The 22,757-nt window shown below is 43.7% G+C and overlaps 1 protein-coding gene across 1 annotated transcript in view; it reads right to left on the bottom strand.

The window, feature by feature from the left end:
* Positions 1 to 22,757, bottom strand: part of thada (THADA armadillo repeat containing) — an 86,094-nt gene that overhangs the window by 24,115 nt on the left and 39,222 nt on the right. The window contains exons 29-31 of the mRNA XM_070977281.1: positions 18,383 to 18,551; positions 6,795 to 6,898; positions 3,105 to 3,187 (exon numbers count right to left, since the gene is read on the bottom strand). Coding sequence (XP_070833382.1) covers positions 3,105 to 3,187; positions 6,795 to 6,898; positions 18,383 to 18,551 — 356 coding nt within the window. The remainder of the gene's footprint in view (positions 1 to 3,104; positions 3,188 to 6,794; positions 6,899 to 18,382; positions 18,552 to 22,757) is intronic.

Raw genomic sequence — 22,757 nt, forward strand, 5'->3', positions numbered from 1 at the left:
TGATGGAGCTTTACAATTTGCTGAGGTCCCTCCCTCTAATTTACCCTAAAAGCTCCGTCCCTAGATATACATACGGGTGTGTTTATGAGCTGCTCGTTGTCCTAAAAGTGCCTAAGTGTTATAAATAAAAGCAAGCCAGAAAATGACGACCTTGTCTGTCACCCACAGTAGCTGTTAGATTCCTAAATTCATGAAGAAGTTTTACTACTTTACAGGCCACATTACTGTTAAATAATATTGCAGAACGTCGGCCAAAAACTATATGACAAAAGCAGTGCATCAACAGGAGGGACAATGGAGAGCAAAGGAAGGCTCCAGAGTGAAGCTCTGCTCTCTACTGAGCCAAAAATATGAACTGTTTTGGCTTGTGACGCTCTAAAACTGAGCAAAGCCTTTTTTGTGACCCGTCATCACAGTCTGCATGCGGATCTGATAATGTCAAATCCTTCAGCATTAACTGAGAAAAGTCTGAAAAGACTTCATCAGTTTTAGGCAGAAATGGTTATTTTTTCCTCTTCTCGTCCCGCAACCCTTTTTGGGGTCCCAAACCCCAAGTTGGGAACCATGGTTCTAAAGGGTGTAATGTGCGGACTGTAGTATTTCATGGAAGGAGGAGGAACACAAACTTCTTCTCTTGCAGTGGTTGGTGCATAATTCCGCCTCAAAAAAGCCCAAAAAGTTAAATGGGTACGAGTGTCCAAATATGGAACTACATGGCTTACCAAGATGTCAGAGATGAACATCAATCTCTTGTGCTAAAGTTGCTAGAAGTCTAATTATGGTAACATGCTTTTTTATGAGACAGATTGAATTTAAAGGATAGGTTTGGATATTTCCAAGGTTATCTTAATACAACACTCACATGCCATACATGTATGCACACTGAGAGCGTTAATGGCCGGCTGTAAAGGCCATGAAGAAATGTCTTCCTAATACGAGAAAAAAAGACTAAATCGGTCCTTGTTCTACAAAAAGCGCATAAAAATACGTTGATGGAAACACGACTTATTTGTGTCTCCTTTTTCCTCGTTTCCTCCACCTTCCTCTCACCAAACGTTTCAGCTCCTTTTACTGGCATGGCTGGAAAGCAAAGAAACAGAGGGCTGGCGGAGGTTGAGATGAAGCAATGGACAGTGGGGGCTTTTTTATGAGTCTGCACGGATCAAAGGGCCAGGGCAGAGAAATGTGTGCGAACGCACACTAACGCACACATGCACAAAGACCTGTGTTCAGAGCCGAGAGGAACTGGCTGGTAAATGCAAAGTTCCAACTTAATACAGGGTGCCAGTTAAAGGGGAAAAAAGAGAAGCAATATTGAAAAAGCCAATTGTTCGCCCCTCTACCCCTGGTGCCAGGCCCTCTTAAGAGCCTGCTGCTTTCATGTGAACTCGCCCAACCTGTGGCTCTTTAACTCAACATCTGATTTGTCTGAAAAGTGCAATTACACAAGAGGAAAAAAGGTGAGGGATTGGAAATAGGAAGTAGAAAGACAGACCAGCGGAGGCCTCACACACCACCACAGAGAGGCTGAGAAAAGAAGCCAAAGACAGACTTATGATAATAATAGAGAGGCATTAGAGGTGTGTAAGCTAGAGGGAGCTTATTTAGTTATGTAAGGAGGAGAGCCAAGTCGGGCCAGGCCGGGTCCTCGATCTACAGGCTTGTTTTGAGAAATCCTCGGTATTTCCACTGTCAAGACGAACATGTGTTCAGCACATGGCCGACCGAAAACATAAGTGCCTCCCCCGCCTCTCCCTTTTTTTTCCTCTCTGCACAGCACTCCAACACAAACTGGGTCATAGGCACAATCCCACCATCTGTCAGAGATCGCTCGCCTTCAGTTTCACATTCCTCCACTGCGGAGACCCCCACCGGCCTGCGCACATGTGCACACAACCGCACCACATACACAGACACACACACACACACACACACACACACACACCTCAGGGGGCTTCTCTGAACTGCCCGAGACATGAAGCTGACTTCTGTCAACAATCAGTCTAAATGGAGAGTGCAGCGGACAGCCTCGCCAGCAAACGCTGCAGGGTTGCCTGTTCAGAAGTAGAAATTCACAGCAAATGGAGGGCACGCAGTTGCTGTTTACTGAGCAGATAAACTCCCCAGCAACTGCCTGGCATCAGCAAAAGAGCATCTAAATCACGATCAAGAGGAAAACAAGGGTGAAAACAAACTTTTGCAAAACCGCGTTTAAGATCAACAACATTCTGGTGTTTACCACTCGATATGATACTTCAATATACGGCAAAGTCTTCTAATGTAATAAAATAAAGTCACTATGAAGTTCTCATTATATGTAGTATTTATATTAGTGTAACTACTATTGAATAGTAGCATAAATATCAGTTCTTATCCGGTGAATTTTCTACTTAACTGTACTTAATTTAATTACATAAAGATCTTTGAAGATATATTTTAAAAATGCAGTGCAGCTTGAACTGTAAGTGTCCTCCATAAAGATGCAGTTTTGTGAGTATTTCGTACTCAAAGGACCATTTTAAGGGCAGCTGAGTAATGTAACATTTAGTTAACATTGTGGTGATGTTACAGGAGATGTCTTTGTGGTCCCGTTCATTGTGATGGCACGAACAAAACAGACTGGAAACATTGCATCTCTTGGGGCTCTTCCACGCTTGTTTGGTGCAGATCACATGACCTCTGCTGTGTCGGCCTGTTGGTTCGGTTTGTTTGGGCTCGTGTGAGAAATGTCAGCTGAAATCTGGTGCAGACTAAACAAGTGAAAAGGTCTCATTCTGCCTCCAGGTGAACTCTGGTTTTGTCTGTGTGACAGGGAACGCAAAACAGACCAATCACAGGATTTTACAATGATAGATGTGTGATTTTTAGTATGTGTTCAAAACATCAAGTACTGTTTCATCTTGACTGGTCAGGATATTGATCTTAAACCATCTGTCTAATCTGTCTACAGCGTAGTTAGGGAAGCTCATGTAACCATGTGACCCAAATGGACATGACCATGTGGGTGCAGGGGTTCTCCTTGATATATAAGAAAGTGAAGAAGAGTAGTATTTCTGTTCTGCTCCAGGACCTCAAATGCAGCGACCCCCACAGTATTTACTCACCATGAAGAAGACTGATCTTGGGCCCACACAGGCACACCAACACATCCAGAAAGGCTCCTCTGGTCACCACACAGCTATTTTTCCTGAATAGAGAGGAAAAAAAAAACCCAAAAAGGGTGTTTCTTTGATGAACCTCGGATAATCTTTGATCCAGAACAGACAACTGAAGAAAATCAGTGTGACCTCAGAAAGACACACTAAGTTTGTTCTTAAGAACCTTTTATAGTGAACGCTGCTTAAATGTTCCTCAACCACCTCGAGGTAAAGAGATAGCACTGCAGCCTGCAGTCTGTTTGGAGTAAGATCATAGATGAATGTGGGTCATTGGACATTGGACAGATTTGTAATGACACTTCTTGCTTTTGATCTTCGTGATTTGAAAATGGGATCTCTATGCCTGATGTCATGTCCCTCAGGCTCATCACTGTGACGGTAAAATCGGGTGCTTTAAGAGTATGAAAGTTTATTCTTGACCTTAAATAAAATTCATTTTGACTCAAGTTACACTCACTAGCTTTTTCCCCAGAGCTTTCAACCACAGGTTTTATGCATTGGATCATCTGTTTGTATCTCTTGATACCAACTATCATCAATGATATTTCATTAACATAAAATTCAATATTTAATTTTAAAGATCCAGTGTTTTGTGTGCAATCTCAGTGAGCCTCAGTACAAGGTGTGTTATGTGCAGCTATGTGTATATCATAAGCTTTGTGTGTCTACGATGTCATTTCAGACATCGGGTTGGGTTGAGGTGAACATACTAATAAACCCATTAAATAAAACGTGAAAATTCACAAAATATCACAATATGATTGCAAACAATGAGCTGAAAACAATGTGTCCACACTCAGTTGCCAGTTAACTGGGTACATGTAGCTAGAACTAATAAATAAATCCTCCCTTCATGAAGGTCCTAATGTTTATGCTGAGACTGCTGCAGAGAGGCATTCAGTCACATGCACAGTCACTCTGGAGGATGCAGTTTGTGCAGCTGTTGAGCTGTATCAAACAGTGAGCTTATTTACTCTGCCCTCATTGATATAAATGGGTCGGACATAGTGTAATATCAGAAACACCTCTCAGTGTTCATTTAAAGCCGTGCATGCATGTGACATGCCCCCAGTCTACATTCTGCATACTGTGTGTGTGCCAGCAGTCAAACCTGAACGTGTGACAGTGGGACAGACACAGGTGTTACTAATAACTAATAACATGACGATGGCTCTGTTCTGTTCAAGTGACCCGGTAAGCCATGACAGTGCATACCAGAGCACTGAGGCTGAAGCAGCTAGATGGAATTCAGACATCACTCATTATATTTTTTATCATGACACATATTGTGCAGACTGGTGGTCGGGCTCATCACAGCAAAACAGCAGACAAGTCTGATTCTGGAAGCAGCCAAACCGTCCTGCATTATGGTCATAATTAAGTGACCTGTTCATTATTTATATTGAACTAGTCAATCATTGAGTCAACAGAATGCTGGAAAATAGTGAAAAAATGATCTAAGCCAAAGATTATGTCTTAAAATCTGTGAGCAATGGTCCAAAATAGTATATTTTCAACAACAGAAAAGAGAAAAAAGCAGAAAATCATCACATTTGAGAAGCTGGAGGCAGAAACTTTAAATGACTGACACTTAGTTAATGATTTTAATTCCGGTTGCTGTTGTTTTGGAATATTTTAGAATCTGCATGTGCCGCTAAGTGCTTTACATTGGCGCCAGTTATTCTTCTGGTCTGAGATTGTTTTTTTATTCATTTATTTTATCTGTCTTATTTTAATTACCTATAATTGATGGTTACAGGTCTGCCAGCTACTCTGGCCAGGGCAGTTGGAAAAAATGATTTGTCATCATAACGAAACATCTCTTGTTAATTAAAGATGAAAAAAAAATACAAAAGTAAAATCATCTAAAATAATAACAATCAACTGCTTGGCCGGTGGTTTATTCCTGTAAGTTATTGCATGTGCTTGGACAATGGACGAGAGCCATTTAAATGTCAGCCTCTAACACAAAAAGTCACTGTATTTCTGTACCAACAGCTGGCCAACAGTATTTCTGTACAACAGAAGATGCACAATAGGACAGTGATGTTTGTTTGTGTGTGTTTTCATTTTTGGTTAGTCCTTAAAGCCTAAACCCTCAGAGTGTGGGACCATCACATGAGATGCCCGCAGCTGTACGATCACAGATTTCATTAATTCTCATACAGTTTACACACATACACAAGCAAAGGCTGGAACGGAGGAAACGGTTGTAATTACTTCTTCCCTCTTCAGACACACAATAATTGATTTACTGCGTAGCTGAAGACTGGTTTCACAAGAGTCATTGTGTATCATAGAGTGATTACTGTTATGTTACTTGTGAGGGCTATCATAAATGTGTTATATCTACCTATGACTTGTGTGTAAACGAGTCAGCATGTGGGGGCAGTGGGAAGTGTGTGTGTGTTCAATCCAGGGTCTAACCACAGCTCTGTAAAAGCCCACAAGTGTGTGTGTGAAAACAAGGGAGACAGTGTGTGAGCTTGATGTCACGTTTTCATCACTCAGATATTAATAAGACACACGCCCCCACACAAAATCCTCTACGCACTTCACACACACATACACAATACACGTGATAGAGCATGGGAAGAGAGAGGGGTGTGTGTGTGTGTGTGTGTGTGTGTGTGTGTGTGTGTGTGTGTGTGTGTGTGTGTGTGTGTGTGTGTGTGTGTGTGTGTGTGTGTGTGGCTTAAGTGAGAACAGATTTGGGCAGGGATGACTCCTGTGAAGTGGGTTGACCGTGTTTATGTGTGTATGAATGTGAGGTAACATTATAAAAGAGGCTGTAAGAAGATGAATCATTAGATCACAATCCAAACAATACACTGGAAAGGCTCTAATAGGTTGGTACTGGGCCTCATGTACCACCACAAAGCCAAATGTCAACTGTAACTGTAGCTACATGAGTGTCTGCAGTCATCTTTACAGCGCTGACACCCTCTTGGAGCCAGAAAAAGTCCAAAATGACACAACGCAAAGACGGTGTGAGGCCAAAACCCAACACTGACTCAGAGCAGACGAACAATGCATTCCATCCTTTTTGGATGGTGGCCGCTTCAAATTAGTGGTGTTCTGGAAGAGAGAGGAGGTTTTCTTTTTCCAAAAACAGAGATGCTCTGACCTGTGTTGTCCTTAGATCTGGGCGCCGGGCTCTGCGGTGCTGCATGATCAAACGGACAGACGGTGGGCGCGCTCTGGTGAGCAAGAATTCACCTCGTCATCTTAATAAAGGCTCATCAGTGTAACCAAGCGAAGCTAGCAGGGCTAGTGTTGCTAACCCAGCGACCCTGTATAGGCCGCAGCATGGGGAGAGACTGGAGACCCAGGCCTGACCTCAGCCAGGCAGGAGGGGGCCCACAGGCTAATCTGTGCCCCATCTTGAGGCCTCGATCTTGGGTGAGAGGGCCAGAGGTAGAAGGAGGAGGAGGAGGAGGAGGAGGAGGGGGCTGCGGATGGGACAGCAAGCGGTCTCTTTGAAATGGAAGCCTGGGCAGGACATGAAGCGGACACAGCCGAGGAGGGGATGGACGGTGAGACAAGGAGCTATTCTTCAGGCGAGCCAGTTGGAAGAGCGGGAGGGATGCTTATCTCTGCGTGTGTGTGTGTGTGCGCGCGTGTGTCTAGGATTACCGAGAGGCGAGCCACATGCGCTGACGGAGGGCTGCGTTGATGCCATTTCCTGCTGGCAGGGGTCTGTGTGAGTCAGTCTGGTAGGAGCGTAGCAGAAACAGCACCTGCATAAACACAAATACACATACATACACATATACTTGAATTCATATATGCCGATCAACGATCAATCATTTATTTATATGTGAGCGTGCTCTCCCTCCATCAGTGTGGATTCCCCCTGAATGTCCACAGCCTAAAGATGTGCAGAATCTCTAAAGGCCAGCAGGTATCAATATGTTTGCTGTCTATATTATATTTCTCCCTGTGACTGCCTGCCCCTCAGGGTCAATCATCATGCACAATATACTCTGGGATAGGATCAGCGGGACACGATGACAGGGTGCAGAAAAAAGATATTTGACCACACTGCCAGTACTTCACAACTGCATTTTAAAGTAACATCATTTATATACATTTGCATATTTTTTAGGAAATACAATATTAGGTTAACTACTCTTGTGTCTTTTTTTACAAGTTGGAAAAAGTCTAGACAAACATCGCAGTCAGTCACGGTCTGGTGTTAATCTGAGAGAGAGAGAAAAAAAATGATATTGATAAATAGGACTTTGTAGACTGGACATCAATGACTGTGATCAGACTCAAACTTCTTTCCAGAGGAAACTCTGAATTTTGTAACTGTACAGTCACTGCATGTGGACTTATACTTTCTATGTTTAGTTTATTCATCAAAATCCTGTGTAGGGAATAAATGCAGTAATGCAAAAGTTGGAAATCACACTGAAATTGAGTCTTTACCCCGTCCATGAGTACATGTTTTTGTTCTGGCTGGGTCTTGTTTGAGACTCAGGCAGTCTCAAACAATCGCACATTTCAGACTGGGTGGCTCTCGAGACAGTCTCTCCAAAATCAACACACACACACACACACACACACACACACACACACACACACACACACACACACACACACACACACACACACACACACACACACACACACACACACACACACACACACACGCACACACACACACACACACACACACACACACACAAAATCACGTTTGAAGACACAATGTTGAGTCAAACAGCCAGAGGCATGTTAATACTGCGCAGTAATCTAAACAACTGCTGGGCACTGGGAAGTACCCTTTAACCACACATGAAACACGCTAGCTGCCATAGGTAACCATCCTTCCTGTCACTAGACCTTTCGCCCTGTGGCGTAAATATGACTTCAAACAATACGTAAACAGCTGCAGTGAATGTAGCGAATGTAATGGTGAGAGAAAACATTGAAGAATTCTCAAAACGTATGTTTCCCATTGAAGATGAAATCATTCTTTTCTTTGTGGCTGATGTGACAGTGTGTGACTGAGCCAGTTTGTAGCAGGTGGACTGGTGGTTGGGAGTGTTCAGAGGCCAGGACACAGGCTGGCTGGCTGGCTGACTGGCTGGCTGGCTGGCTGGCTGGCTGGCTGGCCGGCTGGGGTGTGTATTCTGGGCCTTGGTAAGTATACTCTTTAAGCCGGGGCCACGGCCACAGACCAGTAGGAAGCCATTCATTACGCTGCGCAGGGAAGGAAACGTGGGGAAAAACCAGGCCGACCACGTAGCACCAAGCCTGGCCACTGAGTCCCGGCCTGCCCCTTCTCTTCTCCTGCAGTCTCCACGCCCAGGCAACACCCACTGGCTCATACAAACAGCTTCCACACCCCTGGGTCCTTCTTCCTCTGGCTGTCACTCTCTAAGGACTTTTCCACCTACAAAGAAGCCAGTGCTGGAACCGATTCCCGAACCGAGTATTGAACATATCCAAGTGATCCCACTGTCAAAAACGTTCTAAATCATCAGTCACACTGCAAATATTGGCTGAGCTTCTTATTGACTTCCCTAAATGTCATGTGACTGACAAATCCAAGAATGTGTCTGTAGTTTCACTGTTGGCGCCAACCGGTTTTGGCAGATTCCCAGGTTACAGCTCACCAGTGTAGAGCTTCATCCTGCAAATGTACACATTTGTCCAACTGACACAATGATCTCTTGACACATCTTAAGTTTGACAAGGGAGAAGCAAATTATTCTAGTAGTGTTGTATCACCCTGTTGGTTCAATACAGACCACAATATCCTTGATTACCTATGTTGGACCGGTCCCATCGTCTCTGTTTTGGTGCAGTCTGCAGGGCAAATTTGTTAGACTTGCGATAAGTTTGGTAAGCCTTAAATCAGCAAATTGAGCTATGTTCTGGCCTCAAGAACTTGCAACAGCGCAACCAAGAACAACATTTCGAGGGCAGAGAAATGTCACAATTTAAACCCAACTGAGACGGCACGAGGAGGTTTTATTTTGGGGAAAATTGACTAGATACAAGAAATGTCTGCATCAAATGTAGCTTTGGACGGTATATTAACATAAAGGCTGTATATTCTGGCTCAGCACTCAGCAAATCATCTGACCTGGCACTACACTCTACTACAGTCATGTCTGAGGTGACGTGGAACTTTCTGGCTTCTCCTCAGAATCGTCCAACTTGGCTGTTTTTTTTGCTTACTCACTGTTGAAACCTGCAAACCAAAGGAGATTCTCAGTGGTTGTTGGCAGGCTTTGTGTTGATTGCTTTGTGTTCAGCACTATTACATCCAGTTATGGCATTGGTTGACTCATTCAGAAGCACAGGGCAGCTCATTAAAAGGTTGGTTTTGTAGCAGCACCAGTGCCAGCACTGGTTCCAGTGTCGGTAGCGCAGCCCCATGTCTTCATTCCCTCTCCCTCCACTCGGCAGCTACACCTCATCCACTGGGTTGGGAAGTCCCTGCATGGGAAGCTCAACCGGCTCAATCCAGCCCGGCATGGAGAAAACCGGAATATTTATAGAAAACTCTGCATCCCCGTTCCTCCTCTCAAAGACAGAGTACAGAACTACACCCCATGTGGGAGGAGATGCTGGGATTGGATCAAGTTCAGCTGAATGGGAGATGACAGGACAGCAGCACAGAGACCTGGTGCAGGCTCATTTTTTTGTTCAGCAAATTTCAGGATTTCTCCCATCCATCTTTCAACTCCAACAACTACACACTGACAATGTCTGCAAGTGAACTAAATTTATGAAGGTTTAAGACGTTTAAAGGGGCCCTGTGGATTTTCCTGGTAAACAAAGTTTCTGTTTATATTTAGTGTTTCTCACCAAAACGCAGTGTGTGTATCCTTGAGGCCTGACCGACATGGTGAATGCATTTCCTTCTTCGTGAGCATTTGCAAAGCCAGTTTTTTTACACCATGTTTATTAAAACACAGTTAGGCCCTGACCTTTCGTACTCATTGATGAGATAATTTGATGTGGGTTTCTTTAAAATTACAATTCTTGAGAAAATTTCTTCATTTCTTACGCAACTTTATGGAGACTCATACTCTCCAATCTATTTGTCATTAATCTTCATTTTAAAGCAGCATTACGATCTAATATTTGGCTTGAATGCTAATTTCATCCATTATTAATGGAAAGACATTGATCCGTGCAGCTTTCATTCCCTAATATTCTTTCTACTTTGTGACCTTAGCGGCAGACTGAATCCCCCTCTGGAGCTTCGTGTTGCAACTTCAAGCAGCAAAAAAAAAACAAACAAAAAAAAAACTTGGTGCGGCAGAGCTAAATATGAAAAATATCAAAACCTATTTGTGCGCCTTGTTTTCTGGTGAGACTGCTTGTGTGTGTGTGTATGTGTGTCTTTCTCTGAGTGTGTTGCAAAAAGCCGTACTCCTCTTTTGGGCCTGGTAAAAATAGTGGTGGTGGATGTGAGGTCCCTTCAGACTCTGTTATCAGCCTGCCCTGCTGTCCCTCCCACTGCCGCAACCACAGACTGACCACACGCTGCAGCGAGCACGCACGCACACACGTACACATACAAACACACACACAGCAAGTGCAAGTGCAAATAATTGCACACCAATTCATGGCTCAGTCCAGTAAAACACATGCACAAAGGAACATATAAATCGGCATTCACATAAAACCAGATAGAGGTTAGGCAAAGTGTGGACGCGCCCAATTAGGCAAAAAGAGATCCCAATAAAGACGGGCTAAATATAAAAAGAAATAAACACACTCTCTTGCTCTATATAGCTCGCACTCTTGCACAAACAAAGCTTACATATGCACTCTAGACACCAGGCCGTACTCCCTCACAAATGCATATGCGCATGGGTGTGACAACCAAGTAATTTAGCGGTGTGTGTATGTCTGTGTATGCATGCAAGAGCTGGGTTACGACATTTTTGTCCAGAGTTGCAGGAGTGTATATCAACTAGCCTCAAGAGAGCTGCTCGTTATTTTCATTATGTCCAGAGACGCGTAGTCAGACAGTATTTTCGTACTGGAAGCATGAGCTGTGTGTGTGGAAGGGTGCCATTCAGTAGCACCTTGTCATCACTCCTGCTGGTGTCACCACCAAAACCCAGGGCTCAGTTCACTTTAAGTTTCTTCATCTCTAACTGTGAACTGACTTTACACCCTGACAGAGCCTTGGCACTTCTTTTTTCATGCATTCAACAAAAGACGAAATGATCTGTTTACACAGTTCTCCTTACACCACATGTAGACTCAGCTCTACGGTCCACACTGGAACGAGATCACCTACTCTGAGAGGAGCTTCCCTTCTGGACACAAAGAAATACCTGGGAAAAATATTTCAGTATGGAGTGTATGACTGGATTAATGGCTAAATTAAATTCTGCTGAATTATCTGTTAAATAATCACACTTGGAAGATTTGAACAATACAGAATTTCTCTCACAAACAAATTAATATATCATTATTCCATTTTTGACACTAAGAGCAGAGAAGAAGGTCCCAAACGTGGGCGACTTCAACAGACTGCAGGCCAGCTGATTCTGCAGGAAAATCTACTAAATGTGAGCATGAGAAATGAATTCTTGACATCAGAAATACTTATTCAATAAAACTATTTTAACTCAAGGTCCGCTAACCGCACTTTCAGCTGAATCTATATGCAATATCAATCCGGAAAGGGACCTCAGTGATGTTCATATGCCATGGACCTCACATAGAGTGGCCCACCCTAAAGTACTGTTGATGCATGTCTGTAAGCACAGTGCACAGCAGACTTCCTGATGCAGCTCCGCTAGCTTCCAATGTTACAACTTCAAGGCTAATGTCCGACACCAGTATCAAACATATGAGATGCATCTCATGTCATATTAGAAACAGGCTGGCTGGGTTTTCACTGGCTCAACCCTGACGGTTTTCTCAGAAAGCCCAGGCAGACCACTGGCCGAAGGCAGCCGTCGTAACAGCAGACCAAAAGATAATTATTGGAAGAGAGCAGGGAAGAATGCATTTGGGAAAACAACACCCGCATCACTGCTGCCAAAGGAAAGGAGACTGTGATACTCTTAATTCTCAAGCCTCCTCCTCAGTCTCATTTAGCCTTTGTTGTGGAAATACACAAAGGATTACATCCGTCGAGTTGGCCCTCCTCAAACCACCGCAGGCCGCAGCTTTAATACTTCTGGCCTGTACCAGGCACTGTGGGCCAGGGCTGTTGCTGGCGCGTGTCGAGAGCGGAGTCCGGTGTCGGGTTGGGTTAGTGCCGGTCTGTCCAATGGGCTTGTTAAGCTTGGTTCTGGTTGTATCAACAAAGGTTTGGGGCATGTTGGAGTGACTGAAGTGATTTCAGTGTATTTTAAGATGATTCGCTGAAGACGGGCCTTAATCAGGCCATACACAGGACAGGACCGCCTCAAGCTAAACCAGTAAATCAGGCTGACCTTGGCATTTCATTCAAGATCTGATACTCATTAGTTTGGTCTTATCCATTACTTTAATATGTTAGCATTGTTTTGATGGAGCTTAAAGGAGAACCTACAGTAATTGTCTTGTTGTCATTAAATACTTTCCCAAGAATCACCCATGCACAGTAGTTCACCTACTGGTCGTGCAAGCAATCACTATATCACCAAGCTTCTAGACCCACCTTTTTCATGAGGAAGTGCACTGTGCCACGCTCTGGTGGGACCACGCCTGCACTGGAGCCAAACAATGTGAATTTGGGCACTGGGCTGAACCCATGAGGTAAGAGGGGCGAGAGGAAACCATCATAGCTGAGTGTCACAGACTGGGAGGCCGATCAGTCATGCAAACATACGTCATAGCATATGGCACGATGTATGTCTGACTATTATCTTAACTGACCGATGATTTTCATTTGCTAGCAGAACAAAATGCTTTATTTTTTTTTTACTGCTTAAATTTATCAGCCTCTCATTTGTTTACCAGAATAACCAGGACTACTTAAAAATGAAGAAACTGTTGAATTTGATGTGAATATCTGCTTTCAAGATTCATGATGGATTACATAATATACATATAGAATTTAGGTTTACTTCCAGAAAATGTTTAAAAATGAAAATGCAGGTTATCAGAATTCTTTAAGATGCCAAATATGATGATATGATAATCATATCATCATCATCTGTGAGGTTTTTTTTGGTAAAACTTACACAAACTAAGGGCTTAACATAACCACATAAGCAAAAAATAAACCCAAACATTACTAACATTTCTGACATCAAAGGGGTCAAAGGGTCAACTACTAGAATATGAATTATTTCCAAAAGCATCAGTCAACTGCTCACAGCCTGTAACACCATTATGAAATTGGCAATAACACACAGGAGGGTTAAACACTGCAGTGTTGGGAAGCACGGACTGGTGCTGGAGGTGGGGTTGGAGGGAAGTATTTTCTTGTGTGTGGTTATCAGACCTCTTCACTGCGTGTGTGAGAGAGGCAGTAGGGTGGTGCAGCCTGCCTCAGTAGCTGTGATGGTTCCCAGCTCCACACTTGGCCCACTAACAGTTGTTCTTTGACAATAACAGAGGAAGTCATTTCTCTCTCGAGCAGAAACATCTGCTACCTGTTACACGCACACACACACACGCATACACACACAATGAAGCATATTAACATACATTAGGCATCTCCCAAGGCTAAACACAATGTCCTCATTATCTCAGCATAAACACACCGCTAGTGTGTGGCGTCCACGTATAGACACGCACATACCTTCAGGCACGCACAGCGCAATACACACTCGCTCCCGCTCTCCGTCTGTTCATTTTTCTGAAGTCTAAACATCTTTCCTCCTCAGCTTACACATGAGTGTAGGGTATTTTACACACACTCCATGATGGCATGGCCACTATCTCCTCTATCAGAGCCTCTGTGTGGGATGCTCCCCTCCACACGTACGCTGCAGCCTCTATCTCTGTTTTGCTATGTTTAGACCACTTCACCTGCATGCAGCTCTACAGCTCCTGTTATGACAGACCTACCCTGCTTCCCCCAGCCTGAGACTCCTTACACATCTGCCTCCATCATCTCCATCATGCCCACACCTACCTACACGCTAGCTATCTATAGCCTTGCTATCTATAGCCCGGCTACAGATGGTCCCTACAGATATGCACAATACTATCAGGACCAAATGTCATGATGAAACTCCACACTGAGAAGAAAAAAGAAACAGCTGTGTCACAGAGGTAATCATGTATTCTACTCTGTGAGTCGGAAATTTCCTGGAATCATGAGTGGCTTTTTTATTCTCACTTTTTTCATTTGGCACTAAAAAGCCAATGAAAAACTTGAGAAACTGAAAAGTTTGGAGCCTCTGATATGAATTGTATACATGACATGGACAGTCTAATTATTGGTTAACACAGAACAGAAGATATGTTTGGAAGAGAGTTACTGAAGTCTAACAGAGGCACTCAAACAGGAGACAATGTGTGCGGTTTTCCATTATACTCCATTATTGTGAGAAAAAAAGAGGGACATTCAGGTTTATTCTGTCAAAAATACTTTACTCCTCACAGTTTTATAGTGTTTAAAAAAACATCAAAATTAAATTTCTTACCATACTGGTGGGGAATTGTGCAGGACGGAGTAACAGGCTACATTAAGAATAGGAGCAAATGGACTTTATATGCGGTAAAATCAAAAATTAAACAACTGAACAATTATTAATACAAGGACTTGCAGAAGATGTATATGTGTGATCAGGTGAGCTTTGTCCAGCAGAGGAGATGCATTCAGGTCCAGTGACGCTGAACAGTGTGAGAGGGATGATGGGCTGGAGCGCTTTGAAAGGCCCGGGAAGGGCTGCAGGCGTCAGCTGTGTGATATCTCACACTGACATTTTTGTGTGTGAGTGTGATGTGGTGCGCACCTTTACTCTCTCTTCTGAATGGGTAGAAAAAAAGTCATCAATTGACCAATCACAGCGAAGCAGACATTTTCTGTCATCCTTCTGCTCTAATGCTGCAGCTACCAAGTGTCAGCACGTGTATGCTACGCTGCATTACAGCGGTTAAAAGATAGGTATGTGGCAGAGAGGCGTAGACATCACCGCACGGTTGACCAAAAGATATCTGGCATAGCAACAGTAACCAAGGGGGGTGCGGCTTGGAATGAGAGCAGAGCGCAGGCCGCTGAATGAAATGCTTACAACTCTGTGTGTCGATGGTGTACGAGCAGGGCCCACGTCAAGCATCTCAAAAGTGACGAGCTGCTGCTTTCCTTTGTCTCGTAACACACTGAATTTAACTGGTTTGGGACTGTTCAGTCGGCCAAAGTGAGCAATCTGGCAAATCTTTTGACACTGCAAAGGCAAAATGATGAATTGAGAAAACAGGATCGCTAAAAAGAATTGTTAGTTGCAGCACTAATTCATATAAGTGTATTTTGCTAGTCTTTTGTAGATCTTTGTATGAATTTAACACAAGTATACTTTGATTAAATACTGACCATGATCCTATAGCAGGTCTGTGTCTGGTCCCAGTCCCAGTCTAGTACCGTACAGTACATGTGAATGTAAACCAGGCTCTGTAAGTTTACTTGAACTACTACAGATGTATACAAAGCTGCTGTATAACAAAGTGACAAGAAAGCAGATAGCTGGTCATATGGTAAACAGAATGATGAAGATGAGGCACAAAGAACACATGAAAGGACTAAGAAGTTACCTCATGTTACAACATTCACTACGTCAGGCTAAATTACACAAGCAGCTCACAATGTGATCTCACCCTTCTGTATGGGACAGGAAGACAGGCAAACAGAGTGAGGGAACAGAAGGCCAGAGAGATAGGAAGAGAAGAAGAAAGACAAGATAGGAAAGATGCCAAGAGAGAAGAGACAGGAAGCAGACACACACAGAGGGGAAATAGATGGAGATGGAGCTGAAGAGACAAACGCAGAGCCAGATCAGGAGACATCTGGGGAAGCGGCACACATGGCGGCCATGACAGGAAAGCAAACTAAAATCCACTCTCCTCCTGAAATCTCCTCTAAGCCCTTAAGAGGCCCACCTCCCCTCCTCCTCCTCCTCCTCACCATCCTTTGCCTTCATCCCACAGCGGACCTCCCTGCAGTCCAGACCACTACCAAACCATAAGTGCTCCATCAAGAAGAAGGCAGAAATCCTGACGAAACCGGTGCAGTTTTCATTCTTTGTGTTGACCCCTCAGCCCCATCCTTACCGCTCCACGCCCCCAGCTCCCCCAGCGACCCCATCAGTGGCATTCAATAAAAGGCCGGGGAAACTCCCTCTCCCCTTCTCCTCTGTGTGTTGATATTACCGGCAGACTGTTTGGTTGTGTTTGTCAGAGTGTGATGACAGAACTAAACACTGGTATTTACCCTGCGATAACCGCCTTGTCTGGACAGGCTCTGTGTAGAAACTGGGTGTGTGGGACTGACACAGAGATGTGTGTGTGTGTGTGTGTGTGTGTGTGTGTGTGTGTGTGTGTGTGTGTGTGTGTGTGTGTGTGTGTGTGTGTGTGTGTGTGTGTGTGTGTGTGTGTGTGTTCTGAGGCTTGATGCCCCATATCTCAATCTACCTCTGTGTGGGTGTGCACATACACATGTTTTGATAACTGCTTTGGTTATAGCGTTTTAAATTTTGTCTTTGTTGAGTGAAAACCTGCCAAGTCCAGTTGGGAAGATCTTCATGAACTCGAATCAAAGGTTTATCAGCTCATGTATGAACTGGTGATATTTAATCCGAGGAAAGGCTGTAAATGCAAATAAATTCCAAGAATACTTTTATCAGCTCTGAACAATTAGCATTAAGATATACAACTTTATCATTATATAAAAGAAACTGATGAGCATCACAGTGCAGTGTGTGTAGATGCATTCATTCACTACATGTGACTGTATCTAAAAACAAACAGAAAACAAGTTCAATACATTGATTTAATTAATTATACTGTGCTTCGCTAACCGTATATACAGTATCTATAAAGTTATTCATAACATTAGACACTATAGTGGAACACTTGAAGGCATTTGATTGCATTAGATTGTGCAGGTTTACCTCATAAAGTGGACAAAGAGTGAGCATATTCCAAATGATTTCAAATGTTGTGAAGTTGTCATGAGATCCTCAGTTCTGTCAGAACAACCACAACTGCACTGACAGAAATGGTGGTGAATATTTTGGCCACCGTCACTGAAACAGTTCGAGTGGATGAAACATGAGAAACCCCTTCCCATGTGACACAGTTTCATAAGATACAGCTGTCAAATTAATAGAGAGCTGATTAAAACCACTCAGCAACAAACAATTATCTTTAATACTTCTAATCATTTTAATTTGTTATTATCCATTATTATAATTATGTATGCAATCAAGTCATTGTTTGGTCAAAATGTCAGAAAATTGTGAAAAATTTGAGCTCCTAGATGAAGGTGTTCAGCAGAAGGGTCCCAACCCGGCAACGTCAGGAGCAGAGAACCCAAACACAGTCTGACAATGATCCAACACGCGTGGGACGATGGGGACAAACAGCGTGTCACAGTGGAAGCACGCTCTACAAGGCCCAAATGGAAACGCTAACATGACTGAACTCTGTCGATTCTCTGGACAGCTTCTGTAACATGCTGGAGGAACCTGTAGTTTTTGACATTCAGAGGTCTGCCTCTGGCCCCTTAAAGCCCAATTACTGCTGCACATCATGCATGAAAGACCCAAAGCTGATATTGATCGAGTTTCAGCTTGTACTCTGAAAAATATGTTAAATGTGAAATAGACTGCATTTATCTTGTTTTTCCAGCCTACCAACCACTCAAAGGGCTTCATATCATATCAAGCCTGCATTCACACACACTCAAACACTGATGGCACGGCACCCGGAGCAGTTTGGGCCCGACCCGCGGCTGCCCCCCTATGTGTCACCATCACAGTTGTCACTATCACATATAAAGCAGTAATGCCAAAAAATAAGGCACCATGATCAGAACAATGTCCCAGTGATATACAACCACCTGTTCTCAAGACCAGTAGCAATCACAATTATGTCCAATCTAAGACTAAAGTAAATATTATCTGTCATGAGACCCAGTTTAGGTGTACGTGTGTCATTTTGCATCAAAGCACAACATACTGTAGAGGCTTACACTGACAATCAGGGTTTGATTCCACCTGAAGCTCCCATCACTGAATAAAAACTTGACATGTACATACAGAAGTGTATTGGTTTATGTTGATGTGTGTGTGGGTGCAGACCTGCAGCAGAGTCCCGTGGATGTGGTTGTGTTGGAGCTTGGGTCCAGGCTCTGGAGGAAGCTCCTGCAGTAAAGCGTGGACGGTGGATGGGACCTGGGTGACCAGCACGAAGGGGACGAGGGCGCGAGCCGCCATCTCTCTGGTCCGATACACTGCTGAGCGACCACATCTGCAGAACACACACACACAAGGCTGCAACATTAGCGCCACAGAAAGTTATTAAAGTCTTGGACCATGGGTAGCCGCATTGTTATCATAGTCTTTTAGCCTTGCATTACGTAACATCACATGTTTCATTAATGGAGGAAGTAATAAGGTTTCCCATTATCACAGCTCATGGGTTGTTTTTATAACTGCTGAGTTCAATTTATTTTACAGCTGCAATTTTGTTATGAAAAATTAAGTAATTATTGTGTTTATTATCATTATTTTGTCCTGCAGACACATTATGTCATGGACAAATTCTCTACTTAGGAATGATGACCCCTGACTTATTTCTGTTGGATGGTTTGTTGCTATTTTCATGCATACATTATGTAACACCTCCATCTTTCTCCATCTCTTTGTCTCTCTCCCATATTACAAAGGTGAATGATCGTGACCTAAACAGCTCCTGGGCGAGCAGATGACTGATAAAATCAAAACAAAATATTTTCAATTAATCACCAAACTATGAAGGAAATTATAGGTTTTGTTTTTGCCCACACACATCTAGCTCTCTTTTTTTTCCACACACAAACACAACTTAATTTACAGTATCAGCCGGTGATGGAGAATGTGGCCAGTCACCCTGAGCGCAGACTAAAATTAACCTTGTTTACAGGCTGATAGTCTTTCCTTCTCCAGTGTCATAACACTGCCATAGCTGACAGAAGGGAAGGACATGACCAAGACCTGAGGACGGGCAGAGGAGGAGCTACTGGCTACTGCTACTGAATGAAGTGGGCAGATTTTTCTTCAGATTTGCAAAAAAGAAAGAAAAAAAGGTATCAGTAGTTCAACAGCATCAACATTTAAGATTGATAACACTCAAATGAATCTGTTAAAGACACAGCTACAGCTAGCAGCTGGTTAGCTTAGCTTAGAACAAAGACTGCTGGCCAGTCATCAAAGTCAGTAGTATTCATTGTCTGTGTGCTATCTGTGTCTGCACAAAATGGAGTGTTTTAAAGCACAGAGCAGATGTTGAGGTATTTCAGAGTGGACCACAATGGTGGACCAACTGACCGACCTCGCCATCCATCCTCTGCACCAGCAAGGACTGCTGTTGTTGAGTTTGGGGCAACTTTGCAACACCCAGACTGCTTGAAAGTCTCAGGGCAACAAATGGGTCTTACAGAGAGTATATAATGAACACACACACTGTGCAGTCTCACAGGAGCACCGCCACACACTCACACACATGCGTACAGGACAACACTCAAAGCAGAACAAAAGGTGTGTGTGTCTGTTGCAGGCTGTTTATAGGGCCTGTGATGGCGCTAAAGCTGGCTGTGGGTGCCGACTGAACAAGCGGCTCGGCTCCGCTGTGGAAAATTCTGCAGGAGGTTCCAGAGAAACAAGAAACACCGATCCATCACCGCAACGGTATGCAGAGATGAAAAGGAAGCTCACTTTTCTGGCTTTGCAATGAGTGAGGGTGAGATACGTGTGAAGACAACATACAGCTGTGTGCAGTCTATGTTGAGAAAAAAATAGTGTGTGTGAGCGCTGAAAGTAATTTGTCAAAAAAAATCTCCTACTAGTCTGACTGCTGCAAGACCGAGGGTCTGAAATCAACATGGATTTAAACAATGAGGGGGCTGTGCAACAAGTCAACTGTCAACAAATGCTTTTCCACCTGCTGTGAGCATGCCTCCCTCTCACTCACACTCACACACACACACACACACACACACACACACACACACACACACACACACACACACACACACACACACACACACACACACACACACACCTACAGCCAGACAGACAACCAAAGACCCTGTATCAAACACAGACAGCAGTTTGCATTCCTGGGCTCTACGCGCCTGCACACGTGAATTATGTGCACAAGCGTCTCTCTCTCTCTAATGACCAAAATCCATCCCTCACTTTCCACCCCTCCCAGCCCCCATTTGGGGCCCATATGTTAACTATCTGTGCTAATTTGTCCCATTGAAACACTTTTGTAAAAGGAAATGACAGTTTGGAAGGGTGTAATTTTAGAAACAGGGCCGTCCCCTGTGGGGTCATGGCAGACTGTCGACTGGCATGGACGACACTCATCTGGGCCTCATTGTGGAGAAACTGGGAGAATAATTTCCTCCACAGAGACTGCAGCATGTTGGCAAAACAAGCCCAAGCAACAAACTCTGTCACTGAACAATGTAGTTAGTGTATGTTAAGAAGGTGCGTTCATTCATATGGATGAGACGTAGCTGTCTGAACACAATCGTTCTTTTTCTGTACAACCTGGAGTCCGAGTGCGGCGCCCCTAGTGGTTGTATTACAGATACAGTAATATGAAGAAAAACACAGCTGCCCAGCTGTTTGCAGTACATCCTGTCATTTTAAAGAATCTTAAAGGTGAATAAGAGTGATTATGTTCATTATTGATTAATCAGTCTATCATTTTATTTAACTGTCTGGACAGTGAAATGTGGGGAAATAGCTATAAATACCCATCAGAATTTCCCAGAAACCATCGTGTTACCTTCGAATCGCTTGTGCTGTTCAGCAAAAAGTCCCAAAGCCAAATATATTACAGATCAAAATCATATAAAACACAAAAAAGGGCCCTGGAGAAACTGAAAAATGGGGAATGTTTCACAAACAATGAATCCATCAGAATTGTTTAATTCCTGTTGACAAACTAAGCAATCCATCAGCAAATTATTACTGCACAAACTGAAAGCAACACATACTGAATATTTCACCAATTTTCAGCAGGAGGTCTAATGTTTCAAAGAACTAATTTAAAGACTGTTGGGTAGTTAAACCTATAACAGTGAATTAGTTTTCATAAGAAGATCACACTGTATGTTTTGGATGTAAAATCTTAATCTAACAATGGCTGAATAAATGTACTTAGTAACCTTAAAGCAATGCTGCAATCTAGTGGTGCACAAGTGTCTAAAAAAGTTGGTCACAGACAGGACGCTTAAAAACACGAGAAACTCTCGCAGGTTGCTGCTCACTTCAGTCTACAGGCATTACATTCAAAAGAAATGAGATATGAGGCAGCGAGGATGAGAAAGGAAAGGAAAGGGAGTGAGCGAGGTAGGGAGGGCGAGGAGAGATGCCTGGACTGGATAACACAGGACATAAATCCCCGTCATGAATGCAGAGAGAGAGGGAGGGAGAGGGGAAAAGAGAGACATGAGAAGAGATAAGACAAACTGTTCACCACATATAAAGATGTTGAGGGCTGGATTGAATCAGCCATTAATTATTAAAACAAATGTGCTTCCCCCTCCCCATCCTCCCCCTCTTTGTCGTCATAATCATCATTCTCTTCGTTATTATCCGGGCAGGTGTGACGCATGCCGAGGCCAGGCAGCAAAGGAATGTCAAAACATCTTGGTGGTGGGAGGGTATAAAGATTCAGCGCTGTGTGGTGGGATGGAGGGATATGGCAGAAGAATTATTAGGCACGATGCTCCATGCTGTCAACAGAAGAGGAGCTAAGCCACACTTAATCTGTGGAGGTAGAGGGTCAGATCGTATGGAGGTGAAGGAGGAGGAGGAGGAGAAGAGGGGGCGACAGTCGTCAAACTCATCAGACACGTCCACACACGCCCGGGGAAGATGAGATGGGGGGGATGGGGGCTCGGTGAAGAGAAGCACGGCTGGAGCCAGAGAAATTAGAGCTGGGCTATATTTAACATTTCCAACATGTGGGCTTCATTTGGGTGGATGTGTGTGCAGCATACCTTCTCTGACAGTCTGAGTCAGCCAGCGAGGCAGCCGTCAAGTTATTGACCTGTTAACTGCATCCACAACAGATGGGTTCTTAAAGGAATGAGCTGAAGATTTCACTACGTTACTGACTTGTTATCGTAAAAAGTCTGGTGAATCATTTGCAGCTCCAAATGGTAACTGTCCATGTTTACAGCCCTGCCACACTGTGATCCCACTTCACTTTCCATTTGTCACCTTCTGACCAGGATGTCATTTTGGCAGCCAGGATGAACTCAGTGGTCTCACTGACAGTGGAGGCCAAAGAAGAGAAACCTTCCCTGGTTTTAATTAACAGCATCATAAAAAGGTTATACATGGAAATATCAGAGCATGGTTCTACTGGGAAGCTTTCCAAAGCACTCTGATGATGATACCTGCCTGTTTATATACATGTTGCTCTTAATGTCTATCAACTAGTAGACAAAGCTGC

Source organism: Chaetodon trifascialis, chromosome 13 (assembly GCF_039877785.1).
Source record: "Chaetodon trifascialis isolate fChaTrf1 chromosome 13, fChaTrf1.hap1, whole genome shotgun sequence".
In the NCBI taxonomy this organism is placed as follows: Eukaryota; Metazoa; Chordata; class Actinopteri; order Chaetodontiformes; family Chaetodontidae; genus Chaetodon; species Chaetodon trifascialis.